Source organism: Mchenga conophoros, linkage group LG2 (genome assembly GCF_057382185.1).
Source record: "Mchenga conophoros isolate Kocher_MC1m ecotype Shallow Benthic linkage group LG2, M_conophoros_male_GT1.1, whole genome shotgun sequence".
Lineage (NCBI taxonomy): Eukaryota > Metazoa > Chordata > Actinopteri > Cichliformes > Cichlidae > Mchenga > Mchenga conophoros.
The window spans coordinates 19,256,164-19,278,141 of record NC_140527.1 but is presented as its reverse complement, the minus strand read 5'-3'; the positions used below and the strand labels follow the sequence as shown (position 1 = coordinate 19,278,141).

The 21,978-nt window shown below is 42.2% G+C and overlaps 1 protein-coding gene and 1 long non-coding RNA gene across 4 annotated transcripts in view; one reads left to right on the top strand and one right to left on the bottom strand.

Moving 5' to 3' along the window:
- Positions 1–570: 570 nt before the first annotated feature.
- Positions 571–7,518, bottom strand: slitrk4 (SLIT and NTRK-like family, member 4). The gene is made up of 2 exons (XM_085287509.1): positions 6,119–7,518; positions 571–5,355 (listed from the first exon to the last, which is right to left on the bottom strand). The coding sequence occupies exon 2, from the start codon at positions 5,311–5,313 to the stop codon at positions 2,776–2,778; it is 2,538 nt and encodes an 845-aa protein (XP_085143635.1). The 5' UTR covers positions 5,314–5,355; positions 6,119–7,518; the 3' UTR covers positions 571–2,775.
- Positions 7,519–7,915: 397 nt separating this feature from the next.
- Positions 7,916–21,978, top strand: part of LOC146581847 (uncharacterized) — a 43,987-nt gene continuing 29,924 nt past the window's right edge. Inside the window, exons 1-3 of one of the 3 annotated variants that reach the window (XR_014893951.1) lie at positions 7,916–8,284; positions 8,463–8,644; positions 9,953–10,080. This is a non-coding gene — a long non-coding RNA (uncharacterized LOC146581847). Of the gene's footprint in view, positions 8,285–8,462; positions 8,645–9,952; positions 12,723–21,978 lie in introns of those variants that run through there. The other 2 variants (XR_014893946.1, XR_014893945.1) reach the window with 2 other exon arrangements.

Here is a 21,978-nt window from a genome sequence, read left to right as displayed (position 1 = left end):
TAACCCTAAAATGAAACCGGCATAAATGTTTGATGGGTGTCTATAAACAGAGGGAACTTTGACACCTGCCAAAAAAACCAAAAAGTCAGGTGTTCTCTCAGAAACCTGCCTTAAAAGCTGAAAGGACAGAAAAAGTTGGGGATGTTTGGGACAAAATATTTTGCGATCTAAATAGGAAAAACCAGCACATGTGCATATTTGTATGAAGTTTTCCACGCTGGAGACTTTATTTTGGCTTGGTTTTAGTTGCTTAAACTGTTCCCTTGAAAAGCACGAACTGGTTCATGGCCTTCGGGGTAAAAAACAAGACTTTCCCAAGTTGCAGAGGCAGTTTTCTAAGCAACTAAACAATTATATATTATGCTTGAAGGGCAGCCAGTGTTTGTACACGAACAAAACAAGAACAGCGTTCTGTCAGCTTTAGTTTGTCCAACACTGAGCTGTCAGACGTTGCACCGTGTGCTGTGAAAGGAAAAAATGCTAATGGCAGGGTTTGCAGAAGCTTGAAAGTTAAGCAGCCTCGAAGAACGACGAGGATGTACGAGCTTAAAAGAAATAGGGGGGACACGGTGCAAAGAGGTGCTGATTTTAATACCTTGATTTCAACATGATTATACATGAGAAAATTAACCAATATACAGGAGATTTATGACTGATAGAAAATTGTATTTATTATACTTTTCAAGATACATTCTATTCATTTGTAATGTCAATAAACACTCATAATTTTAACTTAACAATACTTTTTAAATAAGGACCGGATAGAGTTAAGTTGAATAAAGAATTTTGAAATAGAACTTGTCCTGACAATATCATCTCAAACTAAATAAATTAAAAACAAAACGGAGACTGAGCTAATATTGCACATGGTTGTTTTTCCGATACGGTTCGGCCCAGATCCGACAATTTAGAGCCTCGATCGGTTTGCCCTCGCTTTCCCTCCCTTTTTCCTCCCAGGTCCAACAATTCCAGAAGCATATCGAGTTTAATGCACATTTATTTTGGTTGCATAATGTTAATAAGAAACCTTTTACAAGATACTGTGGGAGATATAAGAATAAGGAAACTGCTGGAAACGTCACAGACTCTATCAGGCCTCTTGCTCATCGTGCGACACAAGAAAAAGGAAACATCACAGATCACATTTCACAACCTTTCATCCGGCAGGCGCTCCTCAGCAGACCGAGAGAAACAGAAACCCTTGAATCGACTGAATTAGCTCAGATGCAGCACACTATCAAGTCCTTTCCACTCTTTGCGTATTATTCTTCTTAAATAATACCAATAACTCTTTAAATAACCCTGCATAGAAAAATAAATTAACTATGTTGTTAAATTTTCATTCTTTTTCTACGAATTGAGAGCTGACAGGGAGGCGGGTCACCGATTGAATTATATTAGCGGTTTGTTGGACAATCTGGCAATGAAGTCTCTTGATGTTGATGATGCTCCGTCGTACAGTATGAGTGTGTGTGTGTCTTTCTTTGTAATTTACAAACCAGTCCCACAGATACAAATAATGTAAGACTTACAAAATAAATTCCAGGTTACGCTTACATGGCAAGCAGCTTTGTAATTTCTTTTTTTTTCTTTTTTTCCTTTTTTTAATCATTGGGTTTTGTTTTGTTTTTTCTTTTCATTTTTCAGAAACGTCCTCTGACAGTGTATGTGCCATTAGATTTCACCCAAAACATACAGTTACTGTAAGTAGGAATTTTTAAAGAGAAACACAACTCCATTCAGAAGACACTATATTTAACATGGCTCTTTACACAAAGAAAACAAGTCATGAAATCATTCCCCCAAAAGAGTTTTGCGGTGCCTCCAATTCCCACGAATGGAAAACGGGAGCTGTTTAGCCTCCCGGCAAAGAGCAGGTGTACTGCTACTGCTGTGTAATCCACACAAGATGGCAGAGAGTCTGCAGCCAACTCCGGAGAGCATCCACAAGATCAAATAGATATCCCAGCAACACAAAAAAGGTCAAATAAAAACAAAATAAAATAGAATAAAGCAAAGTAGCATCCATTGAGTCACTGATTCTGTTAATCTCATCCCAGTAGAAGGAGACATGATTCGTTCCAGAGCAAAAAGAACAACCAGCGCTCCCTCTTTTTCTTTTTTTAAAAAACGGGCTGAAGCCAGCGAGGTATATTCTCAAGCACTGTTTCAAGACCCTTTGATTTGGTTGGAAAAAAATACAGTAAAAGAAAAAGAACAACAACAAGAACAACAAAAAAATACGAAGAAGATAAGTACCCATTTCAGTAGCAGCAAAAGATACTATGTCTGGTTGCTTTTTTAAGGGTGTCCTATGGTAAGTTTGCAGGATTCGTACGTGTGAGTGGCTGATAATCCAGAAGGTCTTTTACTGTGAAATACATCCACGCTTATTCTACTAATAGCCTTGTAGTGTGGAGCCATTTTGTCCATCTCTGCAGTGGTCATTAAGGATTTCCAGAAGGCACTTTTTTTGCTTTGTGTGTGTGTGTGTCTGTGTGTGTGTGTGCGTGTATGTGTGTAGGTGTATGTGTATGTGTGTGTGTGTGTGTGTGTGTGTGTGTGTGTGTGTGTGTGTGTGTGTGTGTGTGTGTGTGGCTGCAGAGAGGGAAATGAAGGCAGAGGGTGAGAGATCTGAAGGTTTGAATGACGTGTGTGTGTCTCGAGAGGACAAAGAGCCAGAGAAATGTGTTCGGCTGTCTGTCTGCCTGCATGTTGCTGACTTCATACTGTAGAAGTGTGTGTAATCAATGCACAGATCAAACACAACAGTCCCTACATTTTACTCAGTGCAGTCTGCTCCTCGAGCACCTGCAGGTAATCAGGTGTTCCTTGGAGCTTGGCTTTCAGCTCGTAATACTCACTTTTCCTCTGCTCCACTACGATCTTACTGTGGTTCCCGCCTATCAGCGACGACTTCTTCATCTTTTTATCCAGCGTTTTCTCTGGGTAGCGGATTTCATATCCGCCCATCCCTATACTGTTGAAATCTCTTTTGCTGTCCAGGAAGTTGTGGATGAACATGCTTGGCTCTCGGTTGGGGAGAAACTCCTCGAGTTCGTCAATGGTGCTGAGGCGTTTGTTGCGCTCCAGAGTGGAAAGCATGTCTTTCTCCTTGTCTGCGCTGTTCCGCAGGATGATCTTCTGCCTCTGCGAGTCTGCAAATTTGAAGCCGGCATCCAAGTCTGAGGAGCGACCGATCCCACAGGTGTGGCTCTTGCCGATGTGCTCGATAGTCTGAGGGATGAAGGTCTCGCCTCCCAAGTCATCGCCGGGGATAGAACCTTTTTTGCCGGATTTGTGGCTGTGGCGGCGAAGCTGCAAAGACATTGAGCCGCACTCCTGGTTCCCCAGCCCCTCCTGCCTGCCCACCGGTTTTTTATTCCGCCTCAGGACAAAGACTAAAAGGCAAAAGGCCACAAACACAGTCAGGATCAGCACTACGAGGATGCTAAGGATCATAATTGAAAGAGGCACGGGCCCTCCCGGTGGTGCTTTGCCAACTCCAGCAGGCGACACTGATGTCAAAACAGGGGTGGCGCCAGTCTGAATAAAGGGCGGCCTCGCCATCCGAGGACACAGGATCTCATTTTTTAAGAGGCGCAGTTCAATGTTGGCGAACTGCACAGGGGAGGCACATTTCACCTCTTTGGCAGCCACTCCATCACTCAGCTTCTGCAGCCAGAGTTTGAGGGCAACCAGATCGCACGAGCACTCCCACGGGTTCCCTTCCAGGTCTATTTGGGTCAGTGACCTCAGCTGGTCCAAGACACCGCTCACTGGCAGGGTCATGAAGTGGTTGTTTTTCAGATTGAGTCTGGCTAATGGGATCCCCGCAAACACATAAGCAGGAAGACTCCGCAGAACGTTGTTGTTGAGATACAGGAGTTGAAGGTTTGGCATGGAATCAAACGTACCTGCTAAGATTTCCTTTATGGCATTGTATTCCAAATATAAGTACTGCAGGTTTGTGAGGCCCAAAAACATCTCTGGGTGCAACTGTTCAAGCATGTTTCCGTTTAAGTACAGTCTCCTCAGGTTAGTGAGGTTAGCAAACACACCTTTCTGGACTGTGACAATCTGATTGCTGCCAAGATGCAGCAGATCTAAGCCCTCAAAACCTTGGAAATCACTCGGATTGATGTCACGGATGTAATTCCCACTCAGGTGAAGCTTCTTGGCATTTGGGGGTTTGGGAACGAGATCAGCTAGATTTTTAATATTCCTCTCCTGACAGCTGACGCTAATGCCAAAGTCAGAAGGGTGGGCTTTGCAGCTGCAGGGCTGTGGACACAACTGAAAGGAAACAATCTGGTTATTCCTTCCAGCCACAATCCCATTGCCATAAAACTTTGATGAGTCTGTGGTTTTTGGCGTTTTCGTGGCTATGGGAGCCACAGTACTTGGGAGCGTTTTGGAGGGCTGTGCAGGTGGCATCCTAACATCAAATTCACTTCCTGTTCCCATGGGACAAAGCTCCTGTTTGTTGGTTTCTTTCAGGAGCCTCCCGTACAAGTCACTTGGCGTTTCACATATGGCCTCGCCAATAAAAATATTATAGGGCATGTTTTCAAGCCACGCTTTGAGAGGTGCTAGGTCACAGGTACAGTTCCAGGGGTTGTCGTCCAGCTGCAGCTCTACAATGCGTCCAATGTGCTCCAGAACACCCAAATAGGGAAGTTTCTGGATCCTGTTGCCCCTTATATCCAGATGTGTGAGTGAGGCAAAGCGAAATATGTTGTCGGGGAGTGCCTGTATGAGGTTGTCATTCAGGATCAGCACTTTGAGTTTGTGCAGTTTGTTAAAGGCTCCCTTCTCAATGTATTGTATTAAGTTGTAGTCAGCCTGAAGGTATTCCAAGTTTTCTATGCCTAAGAAAGTGTCCGCACGCAGCACCTTTAACTCGTTGCTGTTCAGATGCAGCTGTTTCAACGCACTCATCCCCATGAAGGCCCCACCTTCAATGTTCTGCAGTTTATTGTTCCCCAGGTGCAGCGAGACAGCGTGGGTGAAGTTGAGGAAAGAGTTTGGGTAGAGTATGATCAGAAAGTTGTTCTGGAAGTTAAGGTGGTAGAGGGACGAGGCCGGAGGGATGAGCTGTGTGGGTCGATAGACGGTGATCTCCTCGCAGTTGACGTACAGCACGTTTTCCACCGACATGCAGGAGCAGGCGACGCAGGTCTCGGCCAGCAAGTCCGGGGCGGACGGGTCTGCCATCGGGGGTCCGTTCGACATTGAGGGGGAGGAGAGGGAGGAGGCGAGAGAGCCGGAGATAGAAGAAGAAAAGGCTGCCAGCAGGAGTACGAGCAGCATTTCGCCGGTTAGAAATCCTCCCCCAGAAAACCATTTAGTAACCTTTGGAAAGAAAAAGAAAAGAGAGACAGGCGCATGCACAAACATCCACACACGCAGGCGTACATACATGCACACAAAACCAGATATGCACACGCACACACACACACACACACACACACACACACACACACCATCAAAATTCATATTTGAGATTGACTGCATTGCAATTTTAATATTTAACTCGATTTATATTTAAAGTACAAAAAAGAAAACATTACTCTCACTGTATGAAATAAATTCTAGCCACGATGCTAATAATGCACATTTGCAATGATCCCACTATTTCATCAGAATCTATGAACTGCGTATCTCTGTTACTGACACACAGTCATGCCTCCAAATCCTGGATAGCCTGAAATGTTGGATGGAGGTTATTCAGTACTGCAGGAAAAAGTAGCACATGCTCTGGACTTACCCAAACCCCTGAAATACTGCACGTCTATGCATCTTATTCTGACACCCAAAGCAAGACGCAGACATCAGCACAACTCTGTTTTGTGCCTCTCAGATTCAACATAATCAAAGTCAAATGGCTGCAGTTCCCTTTTCTAGGGGAGGTCTAATTTGGAGCCAGCACCTCCAATACCAGCGAATAGCACACAGCAAAGAGAAGAAAAAGAATTGGGACTGTGCCCATTACTGACACACTGAGAGGGGTTTAAGCTGCACCCATTTATAGCAGCTGTGACACAAGAAAAAATTCCACATGACGAAATCTGAGAGATCTTTTTTATGGGACTGAATTTAAATAAATTGGACTTACCCAAAGCTGTGGTGGTGATGAATGCGGCTCCCTCTGGAGACACGGGGCAGCATTGGTGAGACATGGATGGAGCCGTGAAAACAGTCTGCCCAGCAGAAGCCGACAGTTATAGGGGCGCAACAAGGTCTCCCCCCAGTCCTCTATAGCCCCATGTAGGGAGCCGAGCAAACCGGAGAGGTGGAGGTGCGAGGCGGAGATGGAGAAACAGAGGAGGGAGAGGAGGAGAGGCGAAGAAGGAGGGAGGTCCGATTTCACCCGATGCGCCTCTTACTGACGGGCTCCTCTTGCTTGGAAAAATCTCCCCGCTGCTCGTTCGGTCCCCAAAGTGGCCGTACTACCTCCATGGGAAAACGTTCATTTGGGTGCAGGGGAGATAGAGAGGGAGTGGGGGAAAGGTAGAAGAAGGTAGAAAGAGGGGAAATAGAAAGAGGGGGTGGGGGGTGGGGGGAGGCAGATAGCTTTCAGAGATCTTCACGGCGCGTCCGGCGACTCCAAGGCGTGAAAAGGGGCGCAAGGCGGACACCAGTACGGTGGAATAAGTCCATCATTCTTGGAGTTTTTATTTAAAGGCGGGGAACTGATCGAGAGAAAGAGGAGTAGCAATGAGTAGAAAATGGGGAGGGAGAGGGGATGATGATGATGATGGCCAGCACTGTGCGTCTGGCTACAGCTCGGCTGAGCAACCCTCCGAAGGGCCAATGAATAAATACTGGTTCGTTTCCAGCGAAGTTGCGCACGGGGATAAAGCTCCAGAGGGCAGAAGCGGCCAAAATGCCCCCATCAGGTTGCTTTTGTCACGAGGTTATTCTCCATCCGTGCAGCGCTAATCCCTCCACCCCCCAAAAAACTGTTGGTGGTTCTCTTCACTTTGTTTGCAGTCGAATGGAGAAGAGATTATTTCAGTCTCATCCAAGTGGGAGGGAATCAGTTCTTATGCTTTTTTGTTTGTTTCTTTCCCCCTGTAATAAAGAAGAAGAATATTGAAGCTCCTTTCCGAGAACAAAAGGAGGAAGAAAGAAAAACGGAGAGAAACCAGAGAGACGAGTGAGGACAAGAGAAACCGGTGCGTAAAAATGAATAATGCAGTTATTCAGCCTTTAGTCCGCTGTGGTGCAAGTGAGGCGCTCGAAAGTCCGCACATTCGCTCTTTCATAGGTCCAAAGAAGGGAAGGGAGAAAAAAAGAATCAAAATGGACTTGATAATTTTTTAAGTAATCCTCTCTTTGGGAAAAACACAAAAAATATCCAGGTGGAATAAATGGCAAAGGAGGGGGGAGGGGTGTCACACCGGAGAAAAGCAAGCTTGTGTTTCTCTCCCTCCTGTAAAGACAGAACAGTATCCGTGTCAGGCGCATAAGTATGCTGGCTCCTTCTGCAGCCGCATTCACGGAGCTTCCCACACGACTAAAAAGAGGAGAATGCAGAGATGGAGAGGGAGGGAGGAGGGAGAGGGAGAGAGAGAGAGAGGGAGGGAGGGAGGGAGGGAGGAGGAGGAGGAGGGGGGCTCGCTCACATAGACCGAAAAGAGAAAAAAGATACTTCAGACCTTGAACCAGATCCATTAGGGTGAGCGAACACTGCAACAGCTGCATTTGCTCAATATTTACGAGCAGATTCAGATTTTTTGTTTTATTATTTTTCTATTCTTAAATGTAATAAAAGGAGGCTTCACCTGTTTTTATTTCCTACCCTGTGTGAGCTCGTGGGGTGGGGGGGGGGGGGGGGGTCAAGATCAAAGCGCTGATGGAGACGGAGGAAGGGAGTGTACGCGCATGCGGGTGGACTTGGCGCCGTTAAGAAAATAAAAGCAGCACTGCGAAAGAGTCACAGCGGGCCGGACCTGCGCAACACGGACCGAGCGCGTCCCCGAGGTCCGTGTGGAGAGAGAGAGAGAGAGAGAGAGAGGGGGATGTGTGTGTGCTTAAAACCCGGCACGGGAGCGCGCCTGTGAGCAGCATTTTAAACAGGAGGGAGAGAAAGCGAGCGAGAGAGGGAGATGGGGTTATTATTCAGGAGCGCTGCAGTCAGGCGGGCTGGAAGAGAGACAAAAACGGAGATGGTGATGGAGAATCAGTCAGTCAGGAGCTCAAGTTTATTGTGCATGTTTGTGGGAGAACATGGAAGAAGGAGCTCGATGAAGCAGATTAGAGGAGGACACAAGAGGAGGTAAGTTAGCCCCCTCCTTATACAGATACATTTTTATACATTCTTGCTATTATTATTCTTCTATCTATCTTATCATGAGTCCTGGCTCCTCAGCTGACACTGGAGGGGGAGTCCAACCTGAAACCTGACAGCGTTTGGGCTCACCGGAAGCCTCACCTCTGGTTTCCTCTTGCAACAGGTGGCGAGGCCAGGTGACGCACAAATAAAAGCAGGCCGAAGAAAGGGAAGCCGGGAAGTCTGGATGTGAGCCCGTCTGCACGGCAGCAGAGGCTAACAACAGTTTACATTTAAGGTTGATGATGATGAAGCAGTAAATTCAACATGCAGTCATTATACTATCACATCCATGCACACAGGCAGGTACAGAGATTTCCTTCCTGTCTGACTGTACAGCACCATAACACTGAACAACTCTAGTATTATTTTGTTGCTTTGTTTGTGTCATTTTGCACTGAAGTGCATTTTATAATGTCACATCTGCAATGGCTGGAAATGCCCAGCTCTTACATTCATCCTGTCCACACTGACTGGGTGGATGAGCCTGCGTGCATTTGGGATAATTAATAATCGCTACAGCAAAGCCAAGAACAAAATCATTGCATCATATTTCAAACACCAAAGAGATGCTGGGTCACTGTGTCAGGCTTTGTCAAAGAAGAATTAGAAAAAATTAAAATATTATATAGATAATATATAATAATATAATAAGCCAGTAATCACATATCCCAGTAGATTTGGGTTAAAGATTCTGAGAACACAGGCCTCAGCAGGTTATATACTAACCCCCACTGTATATGTATGAGATTTTTTTTGATTAAATATAAAGATCATTTTTTGTTCGACCTGTATGTCAACTTCTTAACATCGACCAGGTCTAAGACGACCGGTGTAGGGTCAGGCTTTCATCCTAAACATGTCAAGTAAGCATATTTTCAGAAATTAGAAGCTGTTATCTTTTTACATAAAGTTTCCCCCGTGTATTTCTGCATTGCAGTTTCCTTAAAATAGCATGGTTGTTGTCCAGACTCTAACCCTGACACGTTGCAAGGTAAAAGGCGATCTAATTTTGTAATCCATCCATATTTTTCTTAAGCATTTTAAAAAATACTGCATCCATTTCATGCTTGACAGAGATATGATGATGAACAACACTTACTGGTAAAGAGATTAGGCAAAGTGAGGTAACTGTAATGGCTGAGCCGTCTCAGTCCTTTGATAGATCAAACGGAAGTCATCATTTCTCATTTTTATACGGAGCAAACACAAAACAAACAAACAACATAAACCACAATAATCTATATAAGATGGAGTTTTTACAAGCATCCCCAAAAGGCAAATTAAGCACCCCTCATCAGTGTGTGCGCATTACTCTGTGTGTATGAGTGTGCTGATATTTGACAGTGTTGGACATGTTCCTACACTGGCTGTGAGTGGCCTGAGGGAAGCAGGCCTACTAGAAAATGAGCCAGACAGTTGGCAAACCCCCTGCTTCCGTCTCAGCTGTCGGTTGGTAGTCTGGCCATGTGGGCCGAAACGCTGCTTCCTGTGTCCAAACACCAGAGAAGCCCTGACTCCGCTGTGCTCTAATCCCATTTCAGGAATTAACATAAAGCGTCCTAATATGTCTTTTAAAGGATTCACATGTGCTATTGTTTTTGTCTCTCACAGCCACTGCTGCTGCTGCTTTCCTCTGCTGCAGGTCTTATTTTTTTTTTTTACTTTTTGATGTGTCGCCCTCATCTGGACGTAAAGGTAACTGCACCCCAGTCATGAAGCAGTCCAGTAATGCTGCTCAGGTAAGGCCTGCTCACTTTCCCTTATTGAAATAATGAGCATTAATGATGGCACACGCTCTGATTAGTGTGCCATAAAATTCATTTTGATGCAGATCTAATATGAGAAAAAAGTACATTTCCTCTCTTTTGTCTCATACTAGACTCATGAGAGTTTCACAGCATTTCATTTATATTTATATAGTGCAAATTCATAATTCACAGTCACCTCAAGGTGCTTTGTATTGTAAAGGTCTACAATAGAAAAAGCAAACAAACCCCAACAATCACATGACCCCTATACGAGCAAGCGCTTGGCAACAGTGGGAAGGAAAAACTCCCTTTTAACAGGAGGACAGAACCAGGCTCACAGAGGGAGGGGCCATCCTCCACAACCCACTGGGGCTAAAGGAGGGAGAGACAAACTGTAGGAGAGAGAGAGAGTTTGACATTTGCTAATGATTAAATACAGTAGTGGTGTATAAACACACAGAGTGAAAAGAGATGGATGAAGAAGAAACATTATCGCATGTTCTAGTCTCATTGTACCAAAACTAAAGCAGGATTCAGGGTCATCTGATCCAGCCTTGAATATACGTTTTATCAAAAAGAAAACGTTTACATCTAATCTTAAAAGTAGAGAACGTGTCTGCAGTCCTGCATATTTCTTTAATGTGTGCTTTGAAGGACATATCTTGATCAAAAATGCTCCAAGAGTCCTCACAGTGTTACTGAAGACCAAACCAACACTGTCTAAAGAATCTTGTTAGACATCATGTGTCAAAGATTATTTTAGGACCAAACACAGTAATACTGTGACAGGTCATCCAGGCCTTTATGTGTTCACAACATGACTCTATCATCTGTCTTCGTGGATAAATAAAGCTGTAATATCTACACGGCAATGCACACGTATGCAGTGTTTTCTAATAACATTGCCTAAAGGAAGGTTTACTTTAAAAAGTTCTGGTCCCATCACAGAACCAACTCAGGGACTAATGTTTGTGTTTCGAGAGCACTCCCTGTTTACGAGCACAAATTGGACTCTGGCAGACAAATATGACTCCAACATGGTTACTTTAACACCCACAGTATGTTCTGACCTCTGTAGTAAAGTATAGTGGTTAGCAGGTGTAACAGTCCACTGGCCAGAAGAGCATCATCCAGAAGTGCTGCCTCTGTACTAAGATAAGCCTTTATTAGTCCCACACGTGGGAAATTGTTTGCAGAAAGTACAACTGTACTATGGAATGCAGTGAGTACTATCAAAGTACTATCAAAGTACTATGATGTACTCTATGTCTTGACAGATACACTTTACAAAATCGTTTCTCATCAAATGATCAGTAAACTGTTTGACAGCTATTCTTTCATGAACTTTTGATAATCAGGCAGGTTAATAGTTGGTCTGTGATTAGTTGATAAAGCTTGATCAGGATGATATTCAGCGATTGCACTGTTAGGACAGTTTTTATTCTACAGTATGTGAATTTTCAGCATTGGTAGACCACGTGTTTCCTCTGCTGTGTTGTGTACTTTCTCATTTTTAAATCTTACCACTGTGCATTACTTTCTTTTTCTTTTGCTAATAATACAGAATGTAGAGCATCTGAAGAGTTTTTCCTTTGATATACAACATCAGTAAGATATATAAAAAGATATTCAGTGTAACTGGAAACATGTGGTACCAAACCAGTAGAAGATACAAAGTTCACTGGATTACACAGGAACCCTTTTTTTACTTTGGTGATCCACCAAAAATTCATTTTCACACACAAAAATAAAAGTTTTCGGTGAGTTGCAGTTTTTTCTGATTATTTGTAGTGTTTTGGGTGTTCATAAGCTGTTCTATGGTCTTCAGCAATGAGAAAAATGTCAGAAACTGGTGAAAAGGAACAAAAGCAGGTGAGAAGTAAAGCATCAGCACATTAGAAATAAAGGTCTGCATTTGATTTATTTTTGTAAGTAATATCGCAAAACTATGTTTAAAATGAGATTAAATTACTGAAAAAAGGCCTTTATGCAGAACAGACCATATATGGTAAATGGCCTGCATTTGTATAGCGCTTTACTCAGTCCCTAAGGACCCCAAAGCGCTTTACACTACATTCAGTCATCCACCCATTCACACACTGGTGACGGCAAGCTACATTGTAGCCACAGCTGCCCTGGGGCTCACTGACAGAGGCGAAGCTGCCGGACACTGGCGCTACCGACCACCACCAGTAGGCAAACACAGGGTTTGTATCTTGCCAAAGGATATTTGGCATACGCTAGGAGGCAGCCTGGGATCGAACCACCGATCTTCTGGTTAGTGGCTGACCTGCTCTGCCACCTGAGCTACAGCCACCCTACCCATATATAATTACATATTTTGTTACAATTAAAATGACATATAATTAGTGATGCATTAACATGAACATCACTGTATCAGATACATGTTGTGATTTTTATGCATGTGCATTCTTATCCATATCCTTAATTTAGACTATATTAAACTAAAGCAATGAAATGATTGTAAAATAAACAAGTCTTTGAATGTTTCCATCTGTAACGTGTTTTTATCTATTACATATCTTGTTTTTTGGGTCATCGCCTGATCCTTACTCATTTTTACAGATGTATGTTTAAAAGAAAAAAACATGAAATGTTTTACTTGTTAACAAATGAAAAGAGCCTCAACCATTCCTTCAAATATGGAAATCTTAACAAAACAATAATAAAAACATTAGTAATAAAAGCTTTCATTTTTTTGCAGCTATTATTCTTTTGGGTTTCTTCATATATATTTTATTTAATTTTAATAGTGCAAATAGCATAACTATGGAATTTCAGACATTTCAGGCTTTAGTGCCGTGATTTCCCAACGGAAACGTGTACGTCAGGAGAAATAGTAACAAAGGGATAAAACAATATAAACGGCAGAAAACGAGTTTACACATGAGGAAAAGCTAAAAATCTGCAGGTTGTTTTTTAAAACATATTATTAATAATATTTAAAAATGATTAAGATCACTAACCAGAACACTTATCTGATGAGTTTTTCCAGCTGCATGATGGACATGTCAGGCATTTGTTTCCTGACATATCACAACCACTTAGTGCTGCTGGATTTCTTTCCAGAGCGTTCAGCACATGCTGCGGAAAATGTAAATCAGTCTCTATTTGAAAAGCTGGAAAGTTAAAGAGCAGGATGGGGAGTCATGAGAATGGAGGGGCCTTTATACTCACTTCAAAATCAGCACTAATCACAGGAGCATGTTCACACTGATGCCTCAGTAGTCACCTCTGATTATTGGCCATTACTGAGCGCGGTTTGATCCGAGGCTAAACATGTCACAATGCTGCTACCCAAAGTTAAAATGCACCTTTGCTGATGTGTGGGGAGTGTGGGGTTGGTGGTGAAGGTGGTGAGGAACCAGACAGGGTGCCAGTGACCTGGTGGATGAAGATGGTAACATCCACCTCTTTTTTCTTTTTTACAGAAAGTTCTGAAAGCTTTTAAGATGAATCATTTGTACTCTGCAAGTTTCTGAAAAGATTCAGCATGTGGCAAAAACAGTGAAAGAAAAAACATCCTTTACTAAACATTCCTATTCCTAAACTGAGCTAAAGTCCTAAAGCATGAGTAAAAAAAACCAAAACACAATCTGTACTGTATATATAAAATATAATATTATAATAATAAATATCATAGAGGACAAACTGTATACAGCCACTGGGAATGCCCGGCTCGCCCAACTGAAGGCTTTATTTCGAGTTGCCAAAAATGAAAACCCAAAATAAAAACTCCTGCAGCTGGTGAGCTTATTTATAGATCCTGTTGTATCCATTACAGAGTTTAAGAAACAGGATTGTTTTTTTCTGTTTAGCTATGAAGGCAGATTTATAATTGGAATGGCAGGTAATGTCCTATTTTATCATTTCATCTAAAAACATTTCAGTAGCATCATAATAACAGTAGGATAACATGTTGATAATTAAATGAAAAAGTTATCTGGGTGATTTTAGGCTGAAGTTTATGTGACAGAAAAGAAAAACTGTTCTGGAGAAAAAAGATGTAAGCTGGAAATGTGACTGGATGAGGCGATACAGCCTTGTGTTTGTACAGCAGACTCCCATCAGCCAATAAATATGACATCATACAGTCCACGTATCAAAGATAGAGGTCATGACCTGCACTGGACATCACGTCTTGTACATCACATATGAACACAGATCTCCACCCAGTGACACCCTGTGATATATATCATCACAGCTCTTTTGGGCTACAAAATACCTCTTATAGCTCAGAGGTTTGGTTACATCTGTTATGAGGTTTGAAGCGAGGCCAGAGAGGTGGGTAAGAAGGGTTACAGCAGATTTAAGCCCACGAGTCGCTCCATCACGACTGTCCTCCATTTCTCTTCCTGCCTGTCTAGTCTTTGGCTAAAGTAGCCCTGGTCAAAGCAGATAGAAGGCAAAGTCAAAGCATTCATAATTTAAGCCACGGGAACGTTGCTGCTTTTCTCATTTCTGTATACATGTGCTGTTGTCCTTGCATTGGTCAGTGACTCTGTTGACAGTGCTGCACAGTGTTGTTGCTATAATACCTCGAATACCAAATACTAGAATTTCTAATTCAATATTAACATTTGTTTTTCCATTGGATTGTTGACAATTTGTGTTGAACATCCTACAAACCTCGTGTGTATTTGCAACTCAAGTTGACTTTCTTCTGAAGCATGTGGCTTCTGTGCAAAATGAATATAGCGCGATCATATCTGGTGATTATTTTGTCCTTCAGAGCTGAAAGATCTACTTTGAAATATATTTGGACTCTAGTCCTTATAAACAACAAACTAGGAAGTGAAATGATGAAAAACAATATGCAATTCTATGCCACAGAATAAAGTTTATAGACTACATGATTCATACATTATAAATGAAAATCATTCAGACGCATTTTGAGAACTTTCAGATCACGATTGATTTAAAAAGCAGTTAGAAAGATTTTATCAGCAGCAGAGTGTCAAACAACAATAACTGACTATGTACATCTTTAGTGTTAATAGCCCTTCATTTAGCAACAAGCATCGTGACATGAAGTACACCACTGTTTGTGTCACAGAGAGCTTCACAGAGCAATGAGCTGCTGAAACTGTGCTCAGTAACAACCAACCAGCGTAAATGACTGAAAAGGAAAAAAAAATGACACTTTCTTTAGGCTATCATTTCAAGGTTCTGCACTCAGCATGTGAGCCAGTCGTGATTCAGTCCAAAGCTCATCTCCCGCATCCACAGAGACACAAAGAAACAGACAGAGGTTAATTGGGCTCAGATGCACCTCCGTGTCCCGATAGGCTCGGCCTGCTGCTCAGCTAACAATCAGTCCAGGCCCCAGTTTCCACATGAAGACACAGAAGCTTTGTTCACATGTGCACTGATACTGGGTCACAGTCTGGTTCATACATACCTACAGTTTTATTGGACTAGTCAGCAAATAGCCCTTCTGACTGGAGGGGGGTTCAGGTTTGTACCATCTGCATGTGGAGGATTTTAAAAATGCTAACATCTGTTACAAGATCGCAGGTTACTGATTAAACCTGTATTATTGTTTCTGCACTCTGTTTAAGATCAGTACCTCGAGCAAGTGATAGAAAACCAGTGCTACAGAGTCACAGTGTTACTGGTTTAAAAGGAGCGTTTTGATTTTGTCATAAATGATAAAAGTCTACTCTACTACTTTCTCCTTTTTTGCGAACTATTGCAATAAACATCTAACAGTGAAATAACACAGTTGGAGTCTCTCCTGAATCCAGCTTGCAACGGCAAAACTCTTCTTTCTATGCTTCATAACCACCTCACTGTTATTGACACATGCAATGGTTAATAATCTGAATTTTTGCATTGCTATGCGATGTATGTTGGTAAACAGGCAGACGCTGTAGGAATATGATGTAAACTGCAGGGAACATGAGATTATTATGTACTCGCTTGTTTAAACACACCACCCAGCAAGATGCTTACAGCCATGAGGCATCGTTAGGCATGATGAGTCATAGTGTCAGAAGCCTCGGTGGCTGTTCAAAATGATTATATTAAACAGCATCATATACCCGTAAGAAAACCTACATTAAAACACACCTATTAACACATCCAATTTCATATTAACAAAGACGGATTCAGGAGTTAACAGATTTTGTCTTACTTGCTAGGTTAACAAAAAATTGGATTTAAAGGTCCACTTTGTAAATGTTGTCAGTGGACTGCAGCGCTTTTGATTTTAGTTCTCTTGTGGTGTCAATTATTTGTAGATCTTCAAGACGTTCTTTGATCCAAAGCCCTGAAAGTCTTGACAGCTCCTTCCTCACCGTGAAAAACTTCCAAAACACTTTCAACCACATCCCAAAGCCTTCATCTGGAGTCGAGGATGACTCTAGTAACTCTTGTATGCAGAAATGAAACGCTCACTGTCTCTATTATATAAATGTTATAAAGCGTGGCCACTTCCATCCATCCACTTGTGCTTATCCAATTTTAGGGTCAGGGGAGGCTGAAGCCTATCCCAGCTGTCACAGCGCTCGAGGCAGGGTACACCCTGAACTGCATGTCTTTGGACTGCATCGGCAGAACCCACGACGTCCACACAGAAACACCTCAAACCTCCATGCTGTGAGGTAACAGTGCTGGCCACCACACCACTGTCTCCTTCCCACTTCAAGGCATGCTCAAATGTACACAACATGTCAGCTGTAAAGAAAACAGCCCATCAATCAGCACTGAAACGCACCTATTACAGACTTAAGCTGTGAATTAAGATTCAAAGCGAAGCGCAGCTTTCCATGTTACCTACACAAGCAGGCTGAGTGACAGTGTTCGACACTCGACTTCATAAATTGTTTTAAAATCTTTTTGTCTCTTCCCTCCCTGCGTTCCTGCCACTCTTCCCTCTTTGCTTCAGTGTCTTTTGATATGCTAAGGAGCACGCTATTTATAAATCATTGTGAGAGGAAACATAGTAGGTTAGGGGACAAATAACAAATGCTCCATGTCTGCTGAGAGGGGGAGAGGGATACAAAGAAAGAGGAGAGAGTTTGAGGAAGCAGAGAGGGGGAGCTCCCTGTGAGGCATGTCAGCCAGGTTGAATAGATGTACATATCATTATCTTTCCTGGGGACACAGCAGTAATGATATCAGGCAGAGTAAAGGTGGGAAGGAAAGAAAGCAGCCTTTGCATACTGACGCTGTGAGCCAATGAGCATGGCCAGTAAGTTTGATGGTGCTGCTGGATTTGGTGGTCAGAGTATAATTACAAAAAACAACAACAACAAACAAACAAACATATTTAAATTGTTACATTTCCTTTTTTTTATTTTGGGGGAAATGTCTAAATGTAGTTTCAAAGTTTTCCATTAGTTTTTATTTCTATGAAGCTATAAAAAAATACAAGCAAAAGAAATGTGTGAATAGTGGAAAGGCTGGAAAAACAAAACATGTGCTTCTGGTACACACAGCATCAGACAAAAACAAAATCATATCTTCCTACAAAAAGTTGCTGAAACTGGTTCAGCCTTTTCTGCAATGCTAAGTCTAATTAAGCTCCTTACGTACTTCTTACTGGTTTGGTGTTACGGACCACTAACAAGTATTCTGCCTAATAAAGCTGCACATTTATGGATCCGTCTGTTGAACCCAAATTTCATGTGTCTGGTGAAAAAACAACATGCACCGGCTACTCCGACATGCACTGTTAATGAGCGTTTAAGCTACTTTAAATGACATCATAGCGTCCAGTACAGGTCACACTGCTAATCTTCTGTTTAAGTTTAATTGGACCATTGCTCCATGAAATATCTCTGCAGTCACTGCAGTCAATATCTCTGCAGTCACTGCAGCATTTGGCACTATTATTGACACGCCGCCAGTTTATGATGATGCTTTAGCCTATACAGTTTCACACATTGCCCTTTAACTTCCACAGGGACTGAGGCGTGAATGGTGACGCTCTGTGTTTATAATAAATTCAGTATGGCATAAATGTTTATGTTGCTGATGCCCCAAATGCATAAATACTGTATCTGCATAAATTATTTCTTTGTAGCGTTTAGTGGCACCTGGCAAGATTCTATTCAATTCAATTCAATTTTATTTATATAGCGCCAAATCACAACAAAAGTTGCCTCAAGGTGCTTCTTGATACAGAGAAAAACCCAATAATCATATGACCCCCTATGAGCAAGCACTTTGGCGACAGTGGGAAGGAAAAACTCCCTCTTAACAGGAAGAAACCTCCGGCAGAACCAGGCTCAGGGAGGGGCGGGGCCATCTGCTGCGACCGGTTGGGGTGAGAGAAGGAAGACAGGATAAAGACATGCTGTGGAAGAGAGACAGAGATTAATAACAGATATGATTCAATGCAGAGAGGTCTATTAACACATAGTGAGTGAGAAAGGTGACTGGAAAGGAAAAACTCAGTGCATCATGGGAATCCCCCGGCAGCCTACGTCTATTGCAGCATAACTAAGGGAGGATTCAGGGTCATCTGGTCCAGCCCTAACTATATGCTTTAGCAAAAAGGAAAGTTTGAAGCCTAATCTTGAAAGTAGAGATAGTGTCTGTCTCCCGAATCCAAACTGGAAGCTGGTTCCACAGAAGAGGGGCCTGAAAACTGAAGGCTCTCCCTCCCATTCTACTTTTAAATACTCTAGGAACAACAAGTAAGCCTGCAATGCAAGAGCGAAGTGCTCTAATAGGGTGATGTGGTGCTACAAGGTCATTAAGATAAGATGGGGCCTGATTATTTAAGACCTTGTATGTGAGGAGCAGGATTTTGAATTGAATTCTGGATTTAACAGGAAGCCAATGAAGGGAAGCCAAAACAGGAGAAATATGCTCTCTCTTTCTAGTCCCTGTCAGGACTCTTGCTGCAGCATTTTGGATTAGCTGAAGGCTTTTCAGTGAGTTTTTTGGACATCCTGATAATAATGAATTACAGTAGTCCAGCCTGGAAGTAATAAATGCATGAACTAGTTTTTCAGCGTCACTCTGAGACAGGATATTTCTAATTTTAGAGATGTTGCGCAAATGGAAGAACGCAGTCTTACATATTTGTTTAATATGTGCGTTGAAGGACATGTCCTGGTCAAAAATGACTCCAAGGTTCCTCACAGCGTTACTGGAGGCCAAGGTAATGCCATCCAGGGTAAGAATCTGGTTAGATATCATATTTTTAAGATTTTCAGGGCCGAGTACAATAACCTCAGTTTGATCTGAATTAAGAAGCAGAAAGTTAGCGGCCATCCAGGTCTTTATGTCTTTAAGACATTCCTGCAGTTTAACTAATTGGTGTGTGTTATCTGGCTTCATGGACAGATAGAGCTGGGTGTCATCAGCATAGCAGTGAAAATGTATGCTATGTCTTCTAATGATGCTGCCTAAGGGAAGCATGTATAATGTAAACAGAATTGGTCCTAGCACTGAACCCTGTGGAACTCCATAATTAACCTCAGTGTGTGAAGAGGACTCTCCATTTACATGCACAAATTGGAGTCTATTAGATAGATATGATACAAACCACTGCAGTGCAGTACCTGTAATACCTACAGCATGTTCTAATCGCTCTAATAGGATATTATGGTCGACAGTATCAAATGCTGCACTAAGGTCTAGCAGGACAAGCACAGAGATAAGTCCACTGTCAGAGGCCATAAGAAGATCATTTGTAACCTTCACTAAAGCTGTTTCTGTGCTGTGATGAGCTCTGAAACCTGACTGAAACTCTTCAAATAAGTCATTCCTCTGCAGATGATCAGTTAGCTGTTTGACAACTACTCTTTCAAGGATTTTTGATATGAAAGGAAGGTTGGAGATTAACCTATAATTAGCTAAGACAGCTGTGTCTAGAGATGCTTTTTGATTAAAGGTTTAGCTAGCTTGATGGCCTGTGGTACATAGCCGATTATTAGAGATAGGTTGATCATATCTAAGATCGAAGAATTAATTAATGGCAGGACTTCTTTGAGCAGTTTTGTAGGAAATGGGTCTAAAAGACACGTTGATGGTTTGGAGGAAGTAATTATTGAAGTTAACTCAGAAAGATCAATTGGAGAAAAAGAGTCTAACTTAACATCAATGGTACTAAGAGTAGCTGTAGATAATATTACATCTGTGGGAGGATTATTGGTAATTTTTTCTCTAATGATTAAAATTTTATTTGTAAAGAAGTTCATGAAGTCATTACTAGTTAACGTTAAAGGGATGGTTGGCTCAATAGAGCTCTGACTGTTTGTCAGCCTGGCTACAGTGCTGAAGAGAAACCTGGGGTTGTTCTTATTTCCTTCAATCAGTGACGAATAGTAAGATGTTCTGGCTTTGCGGAGGGCTTTCTTATAAAGCAACAAACTATTTCTCCAGGCTAAACGATGATCCACTAAATTTGTAACACGCCATTTCCTCTCCAGATTACGAGTCATCTGCTTTAGGGTACGTGTTTGAGAATTATACCACGGAGTCAGGTACTTCTGATTAGAGACCTTAGTTTTCACAGGAGCTACAGTATCCAGAGTCGTACGTAGTGAGGAGGTAAAATTGTTAACAACATAATCGACCTCTGTTGGGGTAGCGTTCAGATAGCTGCTCTGCTCTATGTTGGTACAGGGCATTGAAGATGATAACGGTGGGTGGATTATATTCTTAAACTTAGTTACAGCGCTTTCAGAAAGACATCTACTGTGATAAAGTCTACTCTTCACTGCTGTGTAATCAATTATTGTAAATGTAAATGTTATCAGGAAATGATCAGACAGGAGAGGGTTTTCAGGAAACACTGTTAAATGTTCAGGTTCGATGCCATATGTTAAAACAAGATCTAGAGTGTGATTAAAGTGGTGGGTGGGTTCTTGTACATTTTGAGAGAAGCCAATTGAGTCTAATAACAGATTAAATGCCATGTTGAGGCTATCATTTTTAGCATCTACATGGATGTTAAAATCACCCACAATAATTATTTTATCTGAGCTCAGAACTAAATCAGATAAAAAGTCTGAGAAATCAGACAGAAACTCTGTGTAAGGCCCAGGTGGACGATAGATGACAACAAGTAAGACTGGTTTCTGAGTTTCACAGCTGGGGTGGACAATATTAAGCATCAGGCTTTCAAATAAATTAAAAGTCTGTCTTGGTCTTTCATTAACTAATAGGCTGGTGTGAAAAATTGCTGCCACACCGCCCCCTCGGCCTGTGCTTCGAGATTTCTGAATGACTCGGGGGTGTTGATTCATTTAAACTAACATAATCATCCTGCTGCAACCAGGTTTCTGTAAGGCAGAGTAAATCGATTTGTTGATCAATTATTAAGTCATGTACTAACAGAGACTTGGAGGAGAGAGACCTAATATTTAATAATCCACATTTCACTGTTTTACTCTTTGGTTCAGATGTGGAAATTGTATTGTTCTTTCTTTGTAATTGTTTATGTTTAAGTTGTTTGTTGCTGGTTTTTTGTTTGTTTTTTGTCTGTTTGGGAGCTGACACAGTCTCTATGGAGATGGGTTTTTGGGGGGTAGCAGGAGGAGAGAAGCTGCAGAGCGGCGTGTAAGACTGCAACTCTGCTTCCTGGTCCCAACTCTGGATAGTCATATTTTGGGGGGTTTAATAAATTTGTCCATATTTCTAGAAATGAGAGCTGCTCCATCCAAAGTGGGATGGATGCCATCTCTCCAAACAAGACCAGGTTTCCTCCAGAAGGTTTGCCAATTATCTATGAAGCCCACATCGTTTCTGGGACACCACTCAGACAGCCAGCAATTTAAGGAGAACATGCGGCTAAACATGTCACTCCTGGTCTGATTGGGGAGGGGACCAGAGAAAACTACAGAGTCCGACATTGTTTTGGCAAAGTAACACACCGATTCAATATTGATTTTAGTGACCTCCGATTGG

Excerpts from the sequence above, each read along its gene's own strand:
- slitrk4 (XM_085287509.1), bottom strand. The coding sequence starts at position 5,313 with ATGCTGCTCGTACTCCTGCTGGCAGCCTTTTCTTCTTCTATCTCCGGC.